Source organism: Heterodontus francisci, chromosome 3 (genome assembly GCF_036365525.1).
Source record: "Heterodontus francisci isolate sHetFra1 chromosome 3, sHetFra1.hap1, whole genome shotgun sequence".
NCBI lineage: Eukaryota > Metazoa > Chordata > Chondrichthyes > Heterodontiformes > Heterodontidae > Heterodontus > Heterodontus francisci.
The window spans coordinates 112,881,452-112,904,131 of record NC_090373.1 but is presented as its reverse complement, the minus strand read 5'-3'; the positions used below and the strand labels follow the sequence as shown (position 1 = coordinate 112,904,131).

The window sequence follows — 22,680 nt, the reverse complement described above, 5'->3', positions numbered from 1 at the left end:
GTTCCAACATAGCATGATTAGTAAATTAAATAGTGGCTTGCTCGACACCCCTTTAAGAGTTTTCAACAAATTAAGTGCTATACGCTTCCTGATCTTGATATTTTGACCTTAATACAAATACTAATTTATTAATCTAGGTTTGTTTACTGTTTCCAGTACTTAGACGAGGGATTTAGATTTTATCATAGATGTGTTGAACTTCGTTGCCAGTATCATTGTGAAATGATTTATGGAGAAAATTGATTAATTCTCTTTTTAATTTAGAAAGGGATCTATGATGAAGCACTCAGTAATTTCTTTCGAAATGTGGATACAAGGTAAGTAATGTAATTTTGCATAAAGCGTTTAAAATTGAAAATATTGCGAAGTCCACAATATTTTGTTGCCTTGGTGATTGACAATAAGCTTCAAATGGTATCGACCAATGGTGTGGTAAAGAGATAGTCCCACCGGCAGGACAGACCCACCAGAGGTGGCGGCACAGTGGTATACAGTAGGGAGGGAGTTGCCCTGGGAGTCCTCAACATCGACTGTGGATCCCATGAAGTCTCATGGCAACAGATTAAACATGGACAAGGAAACCTCCTGCTGATTACCACCTACCGCCCTCCCTCTGCTGATGAGTCAGTACTCCTCCATGTTGAACAGCACTTGGAGGAAGCACTGAAGGTGGCAAGGGCACAGAATGTACTCTGGGTGGGGACTTCAATGTCCATCACCAAGAGTGGCTCGGTAGCACCATCACTGACCGAGCTGGCTGAGTCCTAAACGACATATCTGCTAGACTGGGTATGCAGCAGGTGGTGAGGGAATCAACAAGAGGGGAAAACATACTTGACCTCGCACTCGCCAATCTGCCTGCCGCAGATGCATCTGTCCATGACAGTATTGGTAGGAGTGACCACCGCACAGTCGTTGTGGAGACGAAGTCCCGCCTTCACATTGAGGATACCCTCCATTGTGTTGTGTGGCACTACCACCATGCTAAATGGGATAGATTTTGAACAGATCTAACAATGCAAAACTGGGTATCCATGAGGCGCTGTGGGCCATCAGCAGCAGCAGAATTGTACTCGACCACAATCTGTAACCTCGTGGCCCGGCATATCCCCCACTCTACCATTACCATCAAGCCAGGAGACCAACCCTGGTTCAATGAAGAGTGCAGGAGGGCATGCCAGGAGCAGCACCAGGCATACCTCAAAATGAGGTGTCAACCTGGTGAAGCTACAACACAGGACTATCTGCATGCCAAACTGTGTAAGCAGCATGCGATAGACAGAGCTAAGCGATCCCATAACCAACGGATCAGATCGAAGCTCTGAAGTCCTGCCACATCCAGCCGTGAATGGTGGTGGACAATTAAACAACTAACTGGAGGAGGTGGCTCCATAAATACCCCCATCCTCAATGATGGGGGAGCCCAGCACATCAGTGCGAAAGATAAGGCTGAAGCATTTGCAACAATCTTCAGCCAGAAGTGTCGAGTTGATGATCCATCTCGGTCTCCTCCTGAAGTCCCCAGCATCATAGATGCCAGACTTCAGCCAATTCGATTCACTCTCCGTGATATCAGGAAACGACTGAAGGCACTGGATACTGCAAAGGCTATGGGCCCTGACAATATTCCTGCAATAGTACTGAAGACATGTGCTCCAGAACTTGCCGCGCTCCTAGCCAAGCTGTTCCAGTACAGCTACAACACTGGCATCTACCCTGCAATGTGAAAAATTGCTCAGATATGTCATGTACACAAAAAGCAGGACAAGTCCAACCCGGCCAATTACCGCCCCATCAGCCTACTCTCAATCATCAGTAAAGTGATGGAAGGTGTCATCAACAGTGCCATCAAGCGGCACTTGCTTAACAATAACCTGGTCAGTGTCGCTCAGTTTGGGTTCCGCCAGGGCCACTCAGCTCCTGACCTCATTACAGCCTTGGTTCAAACATGGACAAAAGAGCTGAACTCAAGAGGTGAGGTGAGAGTGACAGCCCTTGACATCAAGGCAGAATTTGACTGAGCATGGCATCAAGGAGCCCTAGCAAAACTAAAGTCAATGGGAATCAGGGGGAAAACCCTCTGCTGGCTGGAGTTATACCTAGCGCAAAGGAAGATGGTTGTGGTTGTTGGAGGTCAATCATCTGAGCTCCATGACATCACTGCAGGAGTTCCTCAGGGTAGTGTCCTAGGCCCAACCATCTTCAGCTGCTTCATCAATGATCTTCCTTCAATCATAAGGTCACAAGTGGGGATGTTCGCTGATGATTGCACAATGTTCAGCACCATTCGTGACTCCTCAGATACTGAAGCAGTCCATGTAGAAATGCAGCAAGACCTGGACAATATCTAGGCTTGGCTGATAAGTGGCAAGTAACATTCGAGCCACGCAAGTGCAAGGCAATGAACATCTCCCCTTGACATTCAATGGCATTGCCATCGCTGAATCCCCCACTATCAACATCCTGGGGGCTACCATTGACCAGAAACTGAACTGGAGTAGCCATATAAATACCGTGGCTACAAGAGCAGGTCAGAGGCTAGGAATTCTGTGCTGAGTAACTCACCTCTCGACTCCCCAAAGCCTGTCCATCATCTACAAGGCACAAGTCAGGAGTGTGATGGAATACTCTCCACTTGCTTGGATGGGTGCAGCTCCAGCAACATTCAAGGAGCTCGACACCATCCAGGACAAAGCAGCCTGCTTGATTAGCACCCCATCTACAAACATTCACTCCCTCCACCACCGACGCACAGTGGCAGCAGTGTGTACCATATACAAGATGCACTGCAGCAATGCACCAAGGCTCCTTAGACAGCACCTTCCAAACCAGCGACCTCTACCAACTAGAAGGACAAGGGCAACAAATTCATGGGAACACCATCACGTGCAAGTTCCCCTCCAAGTCATATACCATCCTGACTTGGAACTATATCGCCGTTCCTTCACTTTCGCTGGGTCAAAATCCTGGAACTCCCTTGCTAACAGCACCCCACGTGGACTGCAGCAGTTCAAGAAGGCAACTCACCACCACCTTCTGAAGGGCAATTAGGGATGGGCAATAAATGCTGGTCTGGCCAGCGACGCCCACATCCCTTGAATGAATAATTTTTAAAAATGTTGTAAATTAAACCCTTTTGGGCAGTTTTGCTATTGTGATGTAATTTTCTTTTGAATGATTTATTTATTCCAAAAACAATTACCTATTTTTATGGATCCATTGTTTTACAGATCTACTGATGGAGATGGTATAAATCTTCCCAAAGGAATAATTCGAGATCTCAAAGCTCGGGTAAGTTTTTTGCATACATAATAATAGAGAAAGAACGTAAGAACATAAGAAATAGGAGCAGGAGTCGGCCATTTAGCACCTCAAGCCTGCCCCACCATTCAATAAGATCTTGGCTAATCTGTCCCAGGCCTCCACTCCTCTTTTGGCCCTGCTCCGCATAATCCTCGACTCCCTGAGATTTCAATAATCTATCTACCTCCTCCTTAAATACATTTAGTGACCTCGCTCCACAACTCTCTGAGGTAGAGAAATCCAGATATTCACCACCCTCTTAGAGGAAAAAAAACCTTCGCATCTCAGTTTTAAATGTGTGCCCCCTTATTCTGAAACTATGTCCCCTAGTTTGAGATTCCCCCACTAGTGGAAACATATTCTCCACATCTACCCTGTCAAAGCCCCCTTAGAATCTTATATGTTTCAATAAGATCATCTTTCATTCTTGTAAACTCCAGTGAATAAAGGCCTAACCTGTTTAGCCGTCCTTGATAAGACTACCCTTCATCCCAGGAATCAGCCTAGTGAACCTTTTCTGAACTGCCTTTAATACGGGGACCAAAACTGTACACAGTACTCCAGGTGTGGCCTCACCAACACCCTGTATAGTTGTAACAAGACTTCCCTATTTTTAAGATCTAACCCCCTAGCAATAAAGGCTAAAATTCCATTTGCCTTCCTAATTACTTGCTGCACCTACATGCTAACTTTTTGTGTTTCATGTACAAGAACACCCAGATCCCTCTGTACTGCAGTATTTTGTAGTCTTTCGCCATCTAAATAATAATCTGCCTTTTTATTCTTCCTACCAAAGTGGATGACGTCACACGTTCCCACATTGAACTCCATCTGCCAAGTTTTTGCACACTCACTTAACCTATCTATATCCCTTTGCAGATTCTTTGTGTTCTCATCACAACATGCCTTCCCACCTATTTTGGCATCGTCTGCAAATTTGGATGCACTACACTCTGTCCCTTCCTCCAAGTCATTGATATAGATAGTAAATAGTTGAAGCCCTAGGACCGATCCTTGTGGCACCCCACTAGTTCTGGCTTTCCAACCTGAAAAAGACCCATTAATCCCAACTCTCTCTCTTCTGTGTGTTAGCCAATCCTCAATCCATGCCAACACATTACCCTCAACGCCCTGAGCTCTTACTTTGTGCAATAACTTTTTATGTGACACCTTATTGAACGCCTTCTGAAAATCCAAATACACTACATCTACTGGTTCCCCATTATCCACTCTGCTTGTTATATCCTCAAAGAACTCTAACAAATTTGTCAAACATAATTTTCCTTTCATAAAACCATGTTGACTCTGTTTGATTACATTATGTTTTCCTAAATATTCCTATTTCTTCCTTAATAATGGACTCTCGCATTTTCCTCATGACAGATGTTAAGCTAACTGGTCTTAAGTTTCCTGCTTTCTGTCTCCCTCCTTTCTTGAATAGGGGCGTCACATTAGCGGTTTTCCAATCCACTGGCACCCTATCGGAATCTAGTGAGTTTTGGTATCTTACGACCAATGCCTCCACTATCTCTGCAGCCACTTCTTTTAAAACCCTTGGATGCAGGCCATCAGGTCCTGGCGACTTGTCTGCCTTTAGTCCCATCAGCTTGTCAAGCACCTTTTCCCTCGTGATCAAGATTGTTACAAGTTCCTCCCTCCCATTTACACCTTGCTCATCTATTATTGTTGGGATGTTTATAGTGACCTCCACCGTGAAGACCAATGCAAAATATTGGTTTAAATTATCTGCTATTTCCCTATTCCCTGTTATTAATTCCCCAGTCTCCTCCTCTAAGGATCTCACACTTACTTTAGCTACTCTCTTCCTCTTTATATACCCATAGAAGCTCTTATTGTTTGTTTTTATATTTCTTGCCAATTTACTCTCAATCAATTTTCTCCCTCTTTATTAGTTTTTTTAGTCATCTGCTGCTGGTTTCTAAAAAAAATTCCCGAACCTCTGGTCTACCACTTTCGCCCCTTTGTACGCCTTTGTTTTTGATTTGATACTCTCCTTAACTTCCTTTGTTATCCACAGGTGGTTCATCGTTCTCATCGAGTCCTTCCTTCTGACCGGAATAAATTTTGCTGAATGTTATGAAATATCTGCTTAATAGTCTGCCACTGCTCATCAACTGACTTTCCCTTTAGTTTATTTTCCCAGCCTGCTTTCGACATCTCTTTCTTCATACCTCTGTAATTGCCCTTGTTTAAGTTGAAGACACTGGTTTGAGACCTGAGTTGCTCACCCTCAAGCTGAATTTGAAATTCCACCATGTTATGATCGCTTCCTCCTAGAGGATCCTTAACTACGAGATCTCTTATTAATCCTACCTCATTACACATTACCAAATCTAAAATAGCCTGTTCCCAGGTAGGTTCTGCAACGTATTGTTCTAAAAAGCAATCCCCGATGTGCTCTACAAATTCGTTCTTCCGTGTTACCCATGCCAATTTGAGTTGTCCAGTCTATATGCAGATTAAAATCACTCATGATAATTGCAGTGCCCTTCTTACACGCCTCCATTATTTCCTGATTAATACTCTCTCGTACAGAGATGCAACTCCTCTGAGGCCTGTAGACCACTCCCACTCGTGATTTCTTTCCCTTGCTATTCCTTATTTCCACCCGAACTGATTCTACATCATGATCTATTACACCTATATCATTACTCACAACTGCACTGATCCCTTCCTTTAATAACAAAGCTCCCCCAGCTCCTTTTCCTTTCTGCCTATTCTTCCGGAATGTCGAATATCCTTGAACATTGAGATTCCAGTCCTGGTCATCCTGCAACCACATCTCTGTGATAGCTGTCAAATCATATTCATTTGTTTCTATTTGTGCTGTCAGCTCATCTATCTTGTTACAAATGCTACGTGCATTCAGATAAAGAGCCTTACACTTTGACTTTTTACCTACTCTGGTTCTAATTTCTGCTGTACTCTTATGCTTATATTCTCTGTCCCTTCCTGTCACGCTGATTAATGAATGTCCCTTCACTACCCTGAACCTCTGCTCTCTCGTTACTTTTTGACTTTTTAAACTTCCCTTCAATTGAACCCTCCCCACTACTATTTAGTTTAAAGCCTTATCTACAACCCTAATTATACAATTCGCCAGGACACTGGTCCCAGCATGGTTCAAGTGAAGCCCATCCCAACAGAACAGCTCTCTCTTTCCCCAGTACCGGTGCCAGTGTCCCATGAATCGGTACCCATTTCTCCCACACCAATCTTTGAGCCACGCATTTACCTCTCTAATTTTATTTACCCTACGTCAATTTGTACGCGGCTCAGGTAGTAATCTGGAGATTATTACCTTTGTGGTTCTGCTTTTTAATTTAGCCCCGAGCTGCTCATGGTCCCTCAGCCGAACCTCTTTCCTAGTCCTACCTATGTCATTGGTACCTACGTGGACCACAACAACTGGATCCTTCCCCTCCTACTCCAAGTTCCTCTCTAGCCCAGAAGAGATGTCCTTAACCGTGGCACCAGGTAGACAACACAGCCTTTGGGACTCTCTATCTTTGCTGCAGAGAACAGTATCTATTCCCCAATATATGCTATTCCCTATGACTACAACATTTTTCTTTTTTCCCCCCACTTGAATGGCGCTCTGAACCACGGTGCTGTGGTCAGTTCACTCATCCTCCCTGCAGTGTGTACCCTCGTCCACACTGGGAACAAGAACCTCGTACCTATTGGATAAGGGCAGTGACGGAGGCTCCTCCAAAGTTAAATTCTGGTTCCAATACTTGCCTCACTCGCAGTCACGCCCTCCTGTCCCTGACCACGGTCCAAATTTGATGTAATTAATCTAAGGGGTGTGACTGTCTCCTGAAGCACAGTGTCCATGTAACTCTTCCCCCTCCCTGATGTATCGCAGTGTCTGCAGTTCGGACTCCAGCTCATCAACTCTGAGCCAAAGGTCCTCGAGCAGCCAGCACTTGCCACAGATGTGGTCATCGTGGATTGCACCGGCATCCACCATCTCCCACATACGACAGCTGCAACACATCGCCTGCCCAGCCATCTCTATTCTATTTAATTAATTAACTTGGATCTTTTTTTTTTAAATGAATTATTTAAATGTAATGACCTGTCTTGATTTAAATCACTTGGCCAAAACAAAAAAGAGACACGGAAGAAATACCCACCAATCACTTACCAGCTCTCCTGTGATGTCACACTTCGATTTTTGTTGGTCAAGCAGGTCCACTGTTCAAGCTCTCGCCGCTGCTGCTTCTGTTCTCTCTCTCTCTCGCTCTCGCTCTTGCTCTCTGGTCTCCGACTCTGTTCCTTTTGGTGCGCTTTTTAAAGCTCTGCTCCTGCTGTGTTTTCTCTCTCGCTCTGGTCTCAGCTATAACAGTAATCTAACTTAGCAGTGAAATAGTAATTGCCCATTAGACTGCAGGCATTTCTTGATGTGGTATTAATTTTGTGTAGGAATACTGCTACCGTTGGGAGAGGGATGGAAAGAAGATACACTGTTGTTTCAATTTTGTATTGGTAGAAGTTTTAGTTTTGCAATTTAAATTTTACCTTATCCATTTGTCGTGGTTTAATGTCCTCTAAATGTAATCATTTGAATCTATCCGGATGATGGTTGGATCTGATTGAATTTCTATGTGAAAATTTATGTGGAAATGGAATTTCCTGTAAGTTTTTTTTTGTCTTCTAGGCAGTGCTCATTGATATGGAAGAAGGTGTCGTTAATGAACTACTTCAGGGACCATTGAGGGATGTTTTTGACAGTAAACAACTTATAACAGATGTATCTGGTTCTGGTAATAATTGGTAAGAAAAGACATGCAAACTATAAGAAAAGATCAAGGATGAGTAAAGGCTATGGGACCCATCAAATCCCATCCCATCAAATCTCTATTCTGTAACTCAACCAGCCTACTGCTCATAATATTTTTGTCTGTCCTATTTGCCTGGTAAACCCTTTGAATTAAGATTTTTTTTTTGTTGATTATCTCTGTTAACTTAGATAAGTAAAAACTACATTTATTATATTTTTGTTCTCTTAGCCTGACCTAGCATGAAATAATTTTATGTTTTATGTGCATAATTTAATGGTTTATATACTTAAATGAGGTTATTCCCCCTCCCGCCCCTCCAACACAAATTCTTCTCTCTAGACCTTGTGTAATCTTTTCTTGTAACTTGTGTCCTTAAAGACTAAATCATTCTTGTTGCTTTTCTCTATATCTTCTCTGATGCATGTATATCCCTTTTGATATATGATGACCAAAATTGTGCAAAGTAATTCTAAATGTGGTCTGAGCTGCACTTTATAAAGCTTCAGCAAAATTTCTATAAACTTTTCTGACAACGTATACCAACAATTATTAACCTTTTTTAATTGCTTCTAAATTAATTATGTTCATTATATTGATTCCCGAATTTCTAGAAAATTGGAAGCATGCTAAGAAAGGCAACTGGTAACTGATTGCACTGTAGGATGTACAGTTAAATAGAAGTTCTGGAAGTTGCTTGATTTATCTTTGGGATGTGCCTTTGAATTTTCTCTGTACATACATATGAACATTCGAACTAGGAGCAGGAGTAGGCGATTCAGCCCCTCAAGCCTGCTCTGCCATTCTATAAGATCATGGCTGATCTGTTTGTGACACAACTCCACTTTCCTATCTACCCCTGATACCCTTTAACTCCCTTGTTTGTTCATAATCTGTCTACCTCTGTCTTAAAAAAATTCCATGACCCTGCCTCCAGCGCTCTCCGGGGAAGAGAGTTCCACAGACTCATGACTCAGAGAAAAAATTTCTCCTCGTCTCTGTTTTAAATGGGACACCCGTTATTTCTAAACTGTGTCCCCTAGTTTTAGTCTCTCCCACAAAGGGAAACATCCTTTCACCATCCACCCTGTCAAGTCCCCTCAGGATCTTGTATGTTTCAATAAGATCACCTCTCATTCTTCTAAACTCCAATCAATACAGACCCAACCTGTCCAAGCTTTCCTCATCCCAGAAATGCTTCCAATGCAATTATATCCTTTCTTAAGTGAGGAGACCAAAGCTGGACACAATACTCTACAGTTCGATCGTAAAGAAGTTCATGCAACACTTTCAAAATTAATTTTGAATTGAAGTCTGACAAACTTGGAAAACAAAAGCAAAATACTGCGGATGCTGGAAATCTGAAATAAAAACAAGAAATGCTGGAACCACTCAGCAGGTCTGGCTGCATCTGTGGAAAGAGAAGCAGAGTTAACGTTTCGGGTCAGTGACCCTTCATCGGAACTGACAAATATTAGAAAAGTCACAGGTTATAAGCAAGTGAGGTGGGGGTGGGGCAAGAGATAACAAAGGAGGTCTAGATTGGACCAGGTCACATAGCTGACCAAAAGGTCACGGAGCAAAGGCAAACAATATGTTAATGGTGTGTTGAAAGACAAAGCATTAGTACAGATTAGGTGTTAATACACTGAATATTGAACAGCAGCAAGTGCAAACCTGAAAAGAAACAGTGGGTAAGCAAACTGAACAAACTAAGATGAAATTAAATAAATGCAAAAAAAAGATTGTAAAAAATGTAAAAAAGAATGTTTTAAAAAAAAAAGCAAGAAAAAATAACTAAAAATGAAAGTAAAATGGGGGGCTGTCATGCTCTGAAATTATTGAACTCAATGTTCAGTCCGGCAGGCTGTAGTGTGGCTGATCGGTAGATGAGATGCTGTTCCTCGAGCTTGCGTTGATGTTCACTGGAACACTGCAGAAATCCCAGAACAGAGATGTGAGCATGAGAGCAGGGGGGAGTGTTGAAATGGCAAGCAACCGGAAGCTCAGGGTCCTGCTTGCGGACCGAGCAGAGATGTTCCGCAAAGCGGTCACCCAGTCTGCGCTTGGTCTCCCCAATGTAGAGGAGACCACACTGTGAGCAGCGAATACAGTATACTACATTGAAAGAAGTACAAGTAAATCGCTGCTTCACCTGAAAGGAGTGTTTGGGGCCTGGGATAGTGAGGAGAGAGGAGGTAAATGGGCAGGTATTACACCTCCTGCGATTGCAGGGGAAGGTGCCATGGGACGGGGACGAGGTGGTGGGGGTAATGGAGGAGTGGACCAGGGTGTCGCGGAGGGAACGATCCCTTCGGAATGCTGACTGGAAGGGAGGGGAAGATGCGACTGGTAGTGGCATCACGTTGGAGGTGGCGGAAGTGGCGGAGGATGATCCTTTGGATATGGAGGCTGGTGGGGTGAAAAGTGAGGACAAGGGGAACCCTGTCACAGTTCTGGGAAGGAGGGGAAGGGGTGAGGGCCGGACACTGTTGAGGGCCCTGTCAACCACAGTGGGGGGAAATCCTCGGTTGAGGAAAAAGGAGGTCATATCAGAAGCACCGTCATGGAAGGTAGCATCATCAGAGCAGATGCGTCGGAGACGGAGAAACTGGGAGAATGGAATGGAGTCCTTACAGGAGGTAGGGTGTGAAGAAGTGCAGTCGAGGTAGCTGTGGGAGTCGGTGGGCTTATAATGGATATTAGTAGACAACCTATCCCCAGAGATGGAGACAGAGAAGTCGAGGAAGGGAAAGGAAGTGTCAGAGATGGACCATGTAAAGGTGAGAGAAGGGTGGAAATTGGAAGCAAAGTTGATAAAGTTTTCCAGTTCGGGGCGGGAGCAGGAAACTGCACCGATACAGTCATCAATGTACCGGAAAAAGAGTTGGGGGAGGGGGCCTGAGTAGGACTGGAACAAAGAATGCTCGACATATCCCGCAAAAAGACAGGCATAACTAGGACCCATTCGGGTACCCATAGCAACACCTTTTACTTAAAGGAAGTGCGTTGAGTTGAAGGAGAAGTTGTTCAATGTGAGAACAAGTTCAGCCAGGCGGAGGAGGGTGGTGGTGGATGGGGACTGGTTGGGCCTCTGTTCCAGGAAGAAGCAGAGAGCCCTCAAACCATCCTGGTGGGGGATGGAGGTGTAGAGCGATTGGACGTCCATCGTGAAGAGGAGGCGGTTGGGACCAGGAAACTGGAAAACAATTGTTTTGCTGATGTGCACAATTCTGGTAATTCATGTATACTTTCTGATTTTTTTTTCTCATAGGGCAGTGGGGCACAAACAATATGGCTGTCAGTACCGGGACCAAACTCTAGAAGTATTCCGACGTACAGCTGAGCACTGTGATTCTTTGCAATGTTTTTTTTTAATTCACTCAATGGGTGGAGGTGAGTACTATCTCTTCATAAAGCCTTCCTCAGCACACTGTCGATTCCTATTTTGAATTGATTATTATCGACTGGAACAAAATTACTAATTTTTAACTATCTGAACTTACTAAAGAAAGCAAGTAACTGGAGTTAAAAAAATTTTATGCTCTGACTATATAGTTGAATGAGTGTTTTTACCTTTTACAACAAATATAAACCTTTGATGGAAACATAGGAATAAGAATAGGCTATACAGTTGTCCAACCTTTCCGCCATTCAGTTCGATCTGGCTAATCTGTACCTCCAACTTAATTTACTCACCTTTGCTCTGTAACCCTTGATATCCTTTCCCAACAAAAATGTATTTATTTCCGTCTTGGAAATATCAATTAATGCAGAATGCGCAGCTTTTTGCAGAAGCAAGGTCCAGATTTTCATGAAAAATTGCTGCTTGATTTCACTCTTGAATGGCCCAGCTCTAATTTTAATATTGTGCCCTCTTGCTCTGGATTTACCTCCATAGGAAATAGTTTCTCTGTACCCATCCTATTGAATCCCTTCATCCTTTTAATATCTTGATTAGATCACCCCTCAACCTTCTAAACTCAAGGAAATACAGACCAAATATATGCAACTTGTCATCATAATTTAACCCTTTAAGCCTGATGAAGCTGCCCTATACCTTCCCCGAGGCCACTTTGCTTTCCTAAGATGCAGTGCCCAAAACTGAATGCAATACTCCTGAAGCGGACTTATCAAGGTTCTGTACCTCTCAAGCATTGCTTCCTTAATTTTGAATTTCAACCCCTTGAGATAAAAGTGAACATTCCACAAGCCTTTTTGATTGTGTTTTGTACCTTTGCACTAACTTTAATGATTTGTGTACATTGGGCATCTAAATCTCTTTGTTTCTCACAGCTCTCACCGTTAAGAAAATATTCAGATTTGTCCTTCTCGGGTCCAAAATAGATAACCTCTCACTTCCCAATATTGAATTGCATCTGCCATATTTTTCCCTACTCACTTCATGTTCCCATCTACACAACTTACATGCCTCCTTTAATGTCACTTGAAATCTTGGATCTACAGCGCTCTGTTCCTTCATCCAAGCCATTGATTATATATGGTGAAAAGCTAAAGCCCAGCACAGATCCCTGGGGAACACCACTTGTTGCATCTCACCAACTAGATATTATTCCTTTTATCCCTTCGCTCTGTCCTCTACCTCTGAACCTGTCAGCAAGCATAAGTCAAAGTTATGCATCTGTTTACCTTAGTTGAATCTTGGATAATTTGTTTTGAGCAACAGTAGCATAAACATTTTTCTAATCTAAATTGAGATGTTTTAACAGAAATTGTTTTTAGGGACTGGTTCTGGTCTGGGTACCTTTGTGCTGAGCCTTTTAGAGGACGAGTTTCCAGAAGTCTACAGATTTGTTACTTCTGTCTACCCTTCTGCCGAGGATGATGTTATCACCTCCCCTTATAACAGTGTTCTTGCCATGAAAGAGCTGACTGAGCATGCAGATTGTGTTTTACCTATTGAAAACCAGGTATGCACAAGAATTTTTCAGGATACATCTTTCAACAATAAATGTAATTACAAACAACTTACATTGATATAGTTCCTTTAAAGTAGGAAAGCATGCCAATGTCCTTCAAAGGAGTGTAATTCAGCAAAAAATTGACCCTGAGGCAAAGAGAACATATTCGGATAGGTGGCTAAAAGCTTGGTCAAAGAGGTAGGTTTTAAGGAGCAGCTTAAAGGAGGAGAGAAGTGGTTAAGTTTAGCGAGAGAATTCCAAAGCTGAGGGTTTAGACAACTGAAAGCATGGACACCAATGGTGGAACAAAAGGAATGGGCTTTGTGTAAGGTAAAAGTTGAAGAAACGTAGAGTTCTTGGAGAGTTGTCAGGCTGGAAGAAGTTACAGAGATGGGCGGCCTTGAACACAAGAATGAGAACTTTAAATTGAGGCATTCCTCATTTGAGGAATATATTGTTATTTAGATTCATTTATTTTATTCACAACATTTTATTTTTGATTTGGATTGTTGAACATTTTACTTGAAAGTTTTTAACTATGTCCAATGGCAGCCTCGTCTATGAATGATGCTGTGTACCTCTTTTATGTGAGCAGTATTGCAAAATATGTTCTCCTCTTTAATATCATCATACAAATCAGTGTTTTTGTCAGATTTGACCTTTAGTTTTGTTTCAGCATGCAAATAGTGCCAAATTGACAGTATTACTAGTTTCTGAGCTCAAAATAGTCCAGGAATTAAATCCATCTCTCTTGTAGTTATTACAAAACTGTGCCCATATTAGAACAGAAAATGGTGGAAATATTTGGGTCAAGTGGCATCTATAAGAGAGCAAAATACAGGTAATGTTTCTGATGAAAGGTCATCAACCTGAAACGTTAACTCTGTTTCTCTCTGCACAGTTGCTGCCAGACCTGCTGATATTTCCAGCATTTTCTATTTTTGTTTCAGATTTCCAGCTTGCACAGTATTTTGCTTTTGTACTAAGCTTATATTACAAAGGCTATAGAAGGAAAAAGATAGGAAAATGCAGCCAACAAGTAATCAAATAAGAGAAAAAAGCAAACAAAAACTTCTTTAGAATCATAGAGTTTTGCAGCACAGAAACAGGCCCATCGTGTCTGTGCCAGCCATCAAGCACCTATCAATTTTAATCCAATTTTCCAGCACTTGGCCCGTAGCCTTGTATGCTATGGTGTTTCAAGTGCTCATATAAATACTTCTTAAATGTTGTGAGGGTTCCTGCCTCTACCACCCCTTCAGGCAGTGTGTTCCAGATTCCAACCACACTCTGGGTGAAAACAGTTTTCCTCAAATCCCCTCTAAACCTGCTGCCCCTTAACTTAAATCTATGCCCCCTAGTTATTGATCCCTCCTCTTAGGAAAAAAGTTTCTTCCTATCTATCCTGTCAATGGGCGGCGCAGTGGTTAGCACCACAGCCTCACAGCTCCAGTGACCTGGGTTCGCTTCTGGGTACTGCCTGTGCGGAGTTTGCAAGTTCTCCCCGTGACCGCATGGGTTTCCGCCGGGTGCTGCAGTTTCCTCCCATAGCCAAAGACCTGCAGGTTGATAGGTAAATTGGCCATTGTAAATTGCCCCTAGTGTAGGTAGGTGGTAGGAGAATTGTGGGGATGTGGTAGGGGATATGGAATTAATATAGGATTAGTATAAATGGGTAGTTGTTGGTCGGCACAGACTCGGTGGCCCGAAGGGCCAGCTTCAGTGTTGTATCTCTCTGTCTATCTCTATTTCTATCTATCTATCTGTCTATCTATCTATCTATCTCAATGCCCCTTATAATTTTGTTTACCTCAATCAGGTCCACCCTCAGCCTTCTCTGCTCTAAGGAAAACAACCCTAGCCTATCCAGACTCTCCAGACTGGAAATGCTCCAGTCCAGGCAACATCCTGCTGAATCTCCTCTGCACCCTCTCCAGTGCAATCACATCCTTCCTATAGTGCAGTGACCAGAACTGTACACAGTACTCCAGCTGTGGCCTAACTAGTGTTTTATACAGCTTCATCATAACCTCCCTGTTCTTGTATTCAATGCCTCAGCTAATAAAGGCACGTCCTAACCACCTTATCTACCTGTGCTGCTGCCTTCAGTGATCTATGGACAAGTACACCAAGGGTCCTTCTGACCCTCTGTACTTCCTAGGGTCCTACCATCCATTGTATATTCCCTTGCCTTGTTAGTCCTCCCAAAATGCATTTTGATATATATTTATATTTCTTTAATATACAAGGATGCAAGGAAAAATAGTCCAAGTTGAGAAAAGCTTGAAAAAACTAGGTCTAACACAAGATGTGAACCTGGAACTTAAATGGGGGTGGGATGGGGAAAAGAAACGTTCCAGTTAAAATCTGAACAACTAAAACGCTCCTAATTCTTAATAACAGTGTCAGATGCTCAGTGTAAACTTCAACTTAAATATTAAAATTGGTGCCAGCAATAGAAGACAATGTTCATTGGCTGATAGTCACTAAATCTGACTATTTCAGAGAATTCTGATCCTTTACGTAGTGAAATCATTTATTTGATATTGAAATGACACCAATTTTGTATCTGATCTTAACTGCATGTCCCTAAAAACTGGCATTGTTGAAATTTATTATTTTCCTTACTGTGTTTTTAGTATGCTTTTGTGTAAATAAAGGCATGAATGTTTTTGAAAGCAAATCATAGCCTATTAACTACATATTTTGCATTAATCAATACAATTTTTAGTCTGGCAGTCTACTTAAAAACTTGAATCAAGTCACAAATACAAGTGTAAACTTATTTCATTGTTTTTAAGTACTATCAGATAATTTGAATTAAGTGACCTTGAATTGAGATGAGTCACCTGTACCTACCATAATGAAGCGGACCATCTTGGCGGGTATTAAAATTTGTAGGATAATTTAAATTTCTTGGCAAGACTCCCCTCCATTGCTGGGCTTCTAACAGCAAGATCAGATAGAACAGCTGTGCCTACACTATCAACTAATTTGCTCAAAGCTACTGTCTGCAACTCTAACTGAGTACAGCAATGTAGTGGTTATGTTACTGGGCTAATAATCCCAACAACATGAGTTTAAATCCACCATGGCAGTTTGAGAATTTGATATCAGTTTTTTAAAAATCCGTAAATAAAAAGCTGTTATCAATGAAAAAGAGAGACCATGAAGCTTTGAAGGTTTGTTGTAAAAAAAAAAATAACTGGTTTTCTGTCCTGCCCTGCTTACCTGATCTGGCCAATATGTGACTCCACACCCAATAGGTGTGACTCTTAACTGCCCTCTGAAGTAGCCTAGCAAACCACACAGTCAGGTCATCTAAGGATGGGCAATAAATGCCAGTTTTGCCACTGGTGCCCACATCCTGAGAATTAAACAACAAAACTACTATATTTGAGTCAAATGACCAAAATTATTCCCCTGACAGCAATTATGCTATGGCAGCTAGAGGGCCAATAAAGGTTACGTCTCTTCACTTCCAATGATTGCACATATTTATTGATTTTTAAAGTTGCCAGATCTGTATTGTGAGGGCAGCTGATAGAACTGCTAGGAATGAATGCTTGCTGCCTTTAGAGCTCATCTCTGTAGTTATGGGTCATAGTTACCTGTGGCTTGATTAACATAGAAACATAGAAAATAGGAGCAGGAATAGGCCATTCGGCCCTTCGAGCCTGCTCCGCCATTCATTATGATCATGGCTGATCATCCAACTCAGTAACCTGTTGCCGCTTTCGCCCCATATCCTTTGATCCTTTTAAACCCAAGAGCTATATCTAACTCCTTCTTGAAAACATGCAATGTTTTGGCCTCAACTGCTTTCTGTGGTAGCGAATTCCACAGGCTCACCACTGTCTGGGTGAAGAAATTTCTCCTCATCTCAGTCCTGAAAGGTTTACCCCGTATCCTTAGGCTATGACTATGACTGTGACCCCTGGTTCTGGACTCCCCCACCATTGGGAACATCCTTCCTGCATTTGTCTTTTGGCAAGGAACCACCACCAGGAACAAAACGCAGACTTCCTAATGCACTATTATCTGTACACATAATCAAGAATGTATATAATAACATAGTTATTTGTAGTTGTACTCTACAAGTATTTCCAAAAAAAGCTGTATGATATCTGGACCCCAGGTGATGAGGGGGTTGAGTTAAAATTTCAAAAATCGGAAACCTGCCTCCACTTCTGATTTTTATGGAGGGTGGTTGGGGAGGCGGCAGTTAAGCTGCTCTCCAGAGGTGGGGACAGTCACTTCATTGTTGATGAGGCTGTGAGTCCCAATTTTTCTTTTCTTTTTACAGACTTTGAGGTTTAATTGCTATGGGCTGTGTTTCCCAGGGCATGAGAAACCTGACAGCTGAAGAGAAGTGAGCAATGCCAGGTCCAGCAGGTAAGTGCCTTTATAGGACTGCTTGTGGGCCAGGAGGAGCAGGAGTGCTTCCCTTGACTCCCTCAAACTAACCTGCTTTCCTCAGCTGATTTCCCACCCAACCCCGACTTCCAGGACATCCAGCCCAGACTCCAATTGCCCCTTTTCCCACCCCCCTCACCCACCCCACTTGCTCCCTGGCTTCAGCCTTCCTGCTCAACAGCAATCTCAGACTGGCTGGTTTACAGCTGGGAAACAATGTTTGCTTTTTTTTTAATGAGCTCCTGATAAATTCAGCAGAACCTTCAGGTTACCTGACTTTCAGCATTTCCCAGCCGCTACAACCCTCCCCCGCTTCCTCCTCGCCTTCCCACAAAGATCGAGGCCTGTATCTGTCATTCATGTAATTATTTTTTGTATATGAAACTAAAGATTAAAATGCAGATTCCCTAAACTCTTGTCTTTTTTTCTTAAACTAGTCCTTGGTTGATATAGTCAACAAAATCAATCAGATGACCAATTCTGGTAGATTAGCATCTGAAATAAAACTGCAAAGTACACTGACCTCTGGTCAGACTGAAGTCAAACGGCAGGAAAAACCATTTGATGCTATGAACAATATTGTAGCTAAGCTGCTGCTCAATTTGACCAGGTGAGTGATCATTTAATATATTAATAATTACAGTATTCCAACAAGATATCCAAGTTGGGGTCAGTATGGTCTCCAGGGTTGGTTTTGATCACCTAAATGGTTCAGAAAGAAACTTTCCAGGTTTTGTTGGCTAGGGGTATCATTTGGTTTATCGCCTCTCCTCAGAGATTACATGGTGAGTAGGGAGTATTTGTATCATGATCTATATGGCACCAAGGACTACCCAAGGAGGATGTAGGAAAACCAGTATTGGAGACAAGGATTCAAAAATTATGCTGTAATGAAAAGTTATTGAGACTCAAATATAAAAGTCACCAGACATAGATGTCATGCATCCCAGAATACTAAAGAGATTGAAAAAGAGAGAGCGGAGGCACTACCTATACTATTCCATAAATCTTTGAAACAGGAATTGCACTAAAGTGTTACATCATTGTGCAATATTAACTGGGATAGTCTTAGTGCAAAAGGCTTAAAGGGGGCGGAATTCTTAAAATGCATACAGGAGAGCTTTTTGAGCCAGCACGTAGAAAGTCCGACATGAGAAGGGGCGATACTGAACCTAATCCTAGGGAATGAAGCCGGACAAGTAATAGAAGTGTCAGTGGGGGAGCATTTTGGGGATAGTGACCATAACACTAAGATTTAAGGTAGTTACGGAAAAGAACAAAGATGGACCGAAAATAAAGATACTGAATTGGGGGAAGGCCAATTACAATATGATAAAACAGGATCTGGCCAAAGTGGACCAGGAACAGCTACTTGTAAGAAAGTCTACAATAGACCAGTGGGAGTCATTCAAAAAGGAAATAGTGAGAATTCAGGGCCAACATGTTCCCATAAAGGTGAAGGGTAGGACCAACAAGTCCAGGGAACCCTGGATGTCAAGGGATATAGAGGATTGGATAAGGGGGAAGAAAAAGGAAGCTTATGGCAGATTCAGGGGACTGAAAACAGCGGAGGCCCTAGAAGCGTATAGAAAGTGTAGGGCGGTACTTAAAAAAAGTAATTAGGAGAGCAAAGAGGGGTGTGAAAAAACACTGGCGAGCAAGTTAAAGGAAAATCCCAAGGCGTTTTCTAAGTACATTAAGGGTAAGAGGATAACCAGCAAAAGAGTGGGGCCCATTAGGGACCAAAGTGGCAATCTGTGTGTGGAGCCGGAGGACATAGGTGAGCTTTTAAATGATTACTTTTCATCTGGGTTCACTATGGAGAAGGACGATGTAGGTGTAGAGATCAGGAAGGGGGATTGTGATATACTTGAACAAATTAGCATTGAAAGGGAGGAAGTATTAGCTGTTTAAGCAGGCTTAAAGGTGGATTAATCCCCAGGCCCAGATGAGATGTATCCGAGGCTGTTGTGTGAGGCAAGGGAGGTGATAGCAGGGGCTCTGACACAAATTTTCAAATCCTCTCTGGCCACAGGAGAGGTGCCAGAGGACTGGAGAACAGCGAATGTGGAACCATTATTCAAGAGGGGTAGCAGGGATAAACCAGGTAACTACAGGCTGGGAGTCTAACATAAGTGGTAGGGAAACTATTGGAAAAAAATGTTGAGGGACAGGATAAATCTCAGCATGGCTTTGTCAGGGGGAGATCATGTCTAACATACTTTATTGAATTTTTCGAGGAGGTGACCAGATGTGTAGATGAGGGTAAAGCAGTTGCTGTAGTCTACATGGACTTCAGTAAGGCTTTTGATAAGGTCCCGCATGGGAAATTGGTTAAGAAGGTAAGAGCCCATGGGATCCAGGGTAATTTGGCACATTGGATCCAAAATTGGCTTAGTGGCAGGAGGCAGAGGGTGATGGTCGAGGGTTGTTTTTGCAATTGGAAGCCTGTGACCAGTTTGTACCACAGGGATCGGTGCTGGGTCCCTTGCTGTTTGTAGGGTATATTATTGATGTAGACGTGACTATGGGAGGTATGATCAGTAAGTTCGCAGATGACACGGTAATTGGTGGTGTAAATAGTGAGGAGGAAAGCCTCAGATTACAGGACAATATAGATGGGCTGCTAAGATGGGCAGAGCAGTGGCAAATGGAATTTACTCCTAAGAAGTGTGAAGTGATGCATTTTGGGAGGACTAACCAGGCAAGTGACTATACAATGGATGGTAGGACCCTAGGAAGTACAGAGGGTCAGAGGGACCTTGGTGTACTTGTCCATAGATCACTGAAGGCAGCAGCACAGGTAGATAAAGTGGTTAGGAAGGCATCTGGGTTACTTGACTTTATTACATGAGGCATAGAATATAAGAGCAGGGATGTTATGATAGAGCTGTATAAAACGCTAGTTATGCCACAGCTGGAATACTGTATCCAGTTCTGGTTGCCACACTATAGGAAGGATGTGATTGCACTGGAGAGGGTGCAGAGGAGATTCACCAGAATGTTGCCTGGACTGTAGCATTTCAGATATGAAGAGAGACTGGATAGGCTAGTGTTGTTTGCCTTAGTGCAGAGAAGGCTGAGGGGAGACCTGATAGAGGTATACAAAATTATGAGGGGCATAGATAGGGTAGATAGGAAGAAACGTTTTCCCTTAGTGGAGGCGTCAATAACTAGGGGGCATAGATTTAAGATAAGGGGCAGGAGGTTTAGAGGGGATTTGAGGAAAAAAAATTTCACCCAGAGGGTGGTTGGAATCTGTAACACACTGTGGTAGAGGCAGGAACCCTCACAATATTTAAGAAGTATCTAGATGAGCACTTGAAACGCCATAGCATACAAAGCTACGGGCCAAGTGGTGGAAAATTGAATTAGAATAGATAGGTGCTTTATTGGTGGCACAGACATGATTGTCGAAGGGCCTGTTTTTGTGCTGTATAACTCTATGACTCTATGAGTTGAGCAAAGAAACTATTGGTCAGTAATGCCTTACCTCTGTGTGTAAACTTTGAGCCATAATAAAGAATAAAATAGCAAACACTTAAAAAGACCTGAACTACTCAGGGACAATGTTCTCTCTAATACCCCTTTGTTGTTTGCGGACAGTTTCTTGCACTGTGGTTTTCCCCGCTTATGCCCTGCCTGTTTGTCCCATGGGCAGCACATTCCCGATTGCTGTGTACATGTGCAGCTTATAGGAAACATTGCTCAGGGATAGTCAGCAAAGATTTTTATTAAACAGCAAGTCAAGCTTGAGCAATTTAATTGATTTTTTATTTTTAGAAAAACAGCATGATCAGGATAAAGAGAGTACTCTTTTCAGAAAATGTTTGATAGTCTGGAACCTCAAAACGTGACAGGTCTCTAAGTTGCCATGAAGAGACCTTAAGGTAATATACATCAAAAATTCTACTATTGAGCTAAACCTAGCTCTCAATGGGTTACATTCACAGGACAGTGAGACTGGTAGATGTAGATGCATATTAGTTTTCAGATTGGTTAACAGACAGGAAGCAACGAGTGGGCATAAACGGGGCATTTTCAATTTGGCAGGCAGTGAATAGTGGAGTGCCACAAGGATCAGTGCTGGGGCTCCAGCTATTTACAATCTATATGAATGACTTAGATGAAGACAGAGAGTAATGTATCTAAGTTTGCTGATACAAAGGTATGTGGAAAGGTAAGCTGTGGGGAGGACACAGAGAGGCTGCAAAGAGATGTAGACAGGTTAAGTGACAGGACAACAAGACGGCAGATGGAGTATAATGTAGGGAAGTGTGAAGTTATGCACTTTGGTCGTAAGAAGAGAAAAGCAGAATATTTTTTAAAAGGTATAAAAATTTTAAGTGTTGATATTCAAAGATTCTTGGGTGTGCTTGTACAAGGAACGCAAAAAGTTAACATGCAGGTGCAGCAAGCAATTAGGAAGGCAAATGGCATGTTGGCCTTTATTGCAAGGGGATTGGAGTACAGGAATAAGGAAATATTGCTACAATTGTACAGGGTTTTGGTGAGACCACATCTGGAATACTGTGCAGTTTTGCTCTCCACATTTAATAAAAGATATACTTACATTGGAGCAGTGCAGCGAAGGTTCACTAGATTGGTTCCTAGGATGAGGGGGTTGCCTGCCCTATGAAGAGAGATAAATAAATTGGGCCATTATTCTCTGGTGTTTAGAAGAATGAGGGGTGATCTCATTGACACATACCAGATTCTAAAGGGGCTGGATAGCGTCGACACTGAGAGATTATTTCTGCATCTCGGGGAATCTAAAACACGGGAGCACGGTCTCAGGATAAGGGGCCGACTGAGATGAGGAGAAATTACTGCACTCGAAGGGCTGTGAGCCGTTGGATTTCTCTGTACCAGAGGCTTGTGATTGCTCCATTGTTGAATACATTTAAGGCTGGGATAGACAGATTTTTGGTGTCTCAGGGAATCGAGGGATATGGCGAGCAGGCAGGAAAATGGAGTTGAATCCTAGGACCACCATGATCGTTTTGGATGGCGGAGCAGGCTCAGTGGGCCATATGGTCTACTCCTGCTCCTATTTCTTGTGTTTTTGTGTTTGCAGATGGACACCTCAACCAGGATACATCAGACACAAATAATTTAACATTCCAGCAGCCACTCACACTCATTGGGCTAGATTTTATGGACCTGCTATTGGGAGCAGCAGCGGGCAGGCCGCACGCCGCCATGCCATCGCGATCTTCCTTGCGGCAGCCAGA

General features: G+C 42.7%; 1 protein-coding gene across 3 annotated transcripts in view; it reads left to right on the top strand.

The window, feature by feature from the left end:
* Nucleotides 1-22,680, top strand: part of tube1 (tubulin, epsilon 1) — a 44,944-nt gene that overhangs the window by 12,365 nt on the left and 9,899 nt on the right. For all 3 annotated transcript variants that reach the window (XM_068018392.1, XM_068018386.1, XM_068018399.1), the window contains exons 3-8: nucleotides 265-317; nucleotides 3,231-3,291; nucleotides 7,988-8,103; nucleotides 11,383-11,504; nucleotides 12,852-13,039; nucleotides 17,884-18,056. In XM_068018392.1, the coding sequence (XP_067874493.1) occupies nucleotides 265-317; nucleotides 3,231-3,291; nucleotides 7,988-8,103; nucleotides 11,383-11,504; nucleotides 12,852-13,039; nucleotides 17,884-18,056 (713 nt within the window). The remainder of the gene's footprint in view (nucleotides 1-264; nucleotides 318-3,230; nucleotides 3,292-7,987; nucleotides 8,104-11,382; nucleotides 11,505-12,851; nucleotides 13,040-17,883; nucleotides 18,057-22,680) is intronic.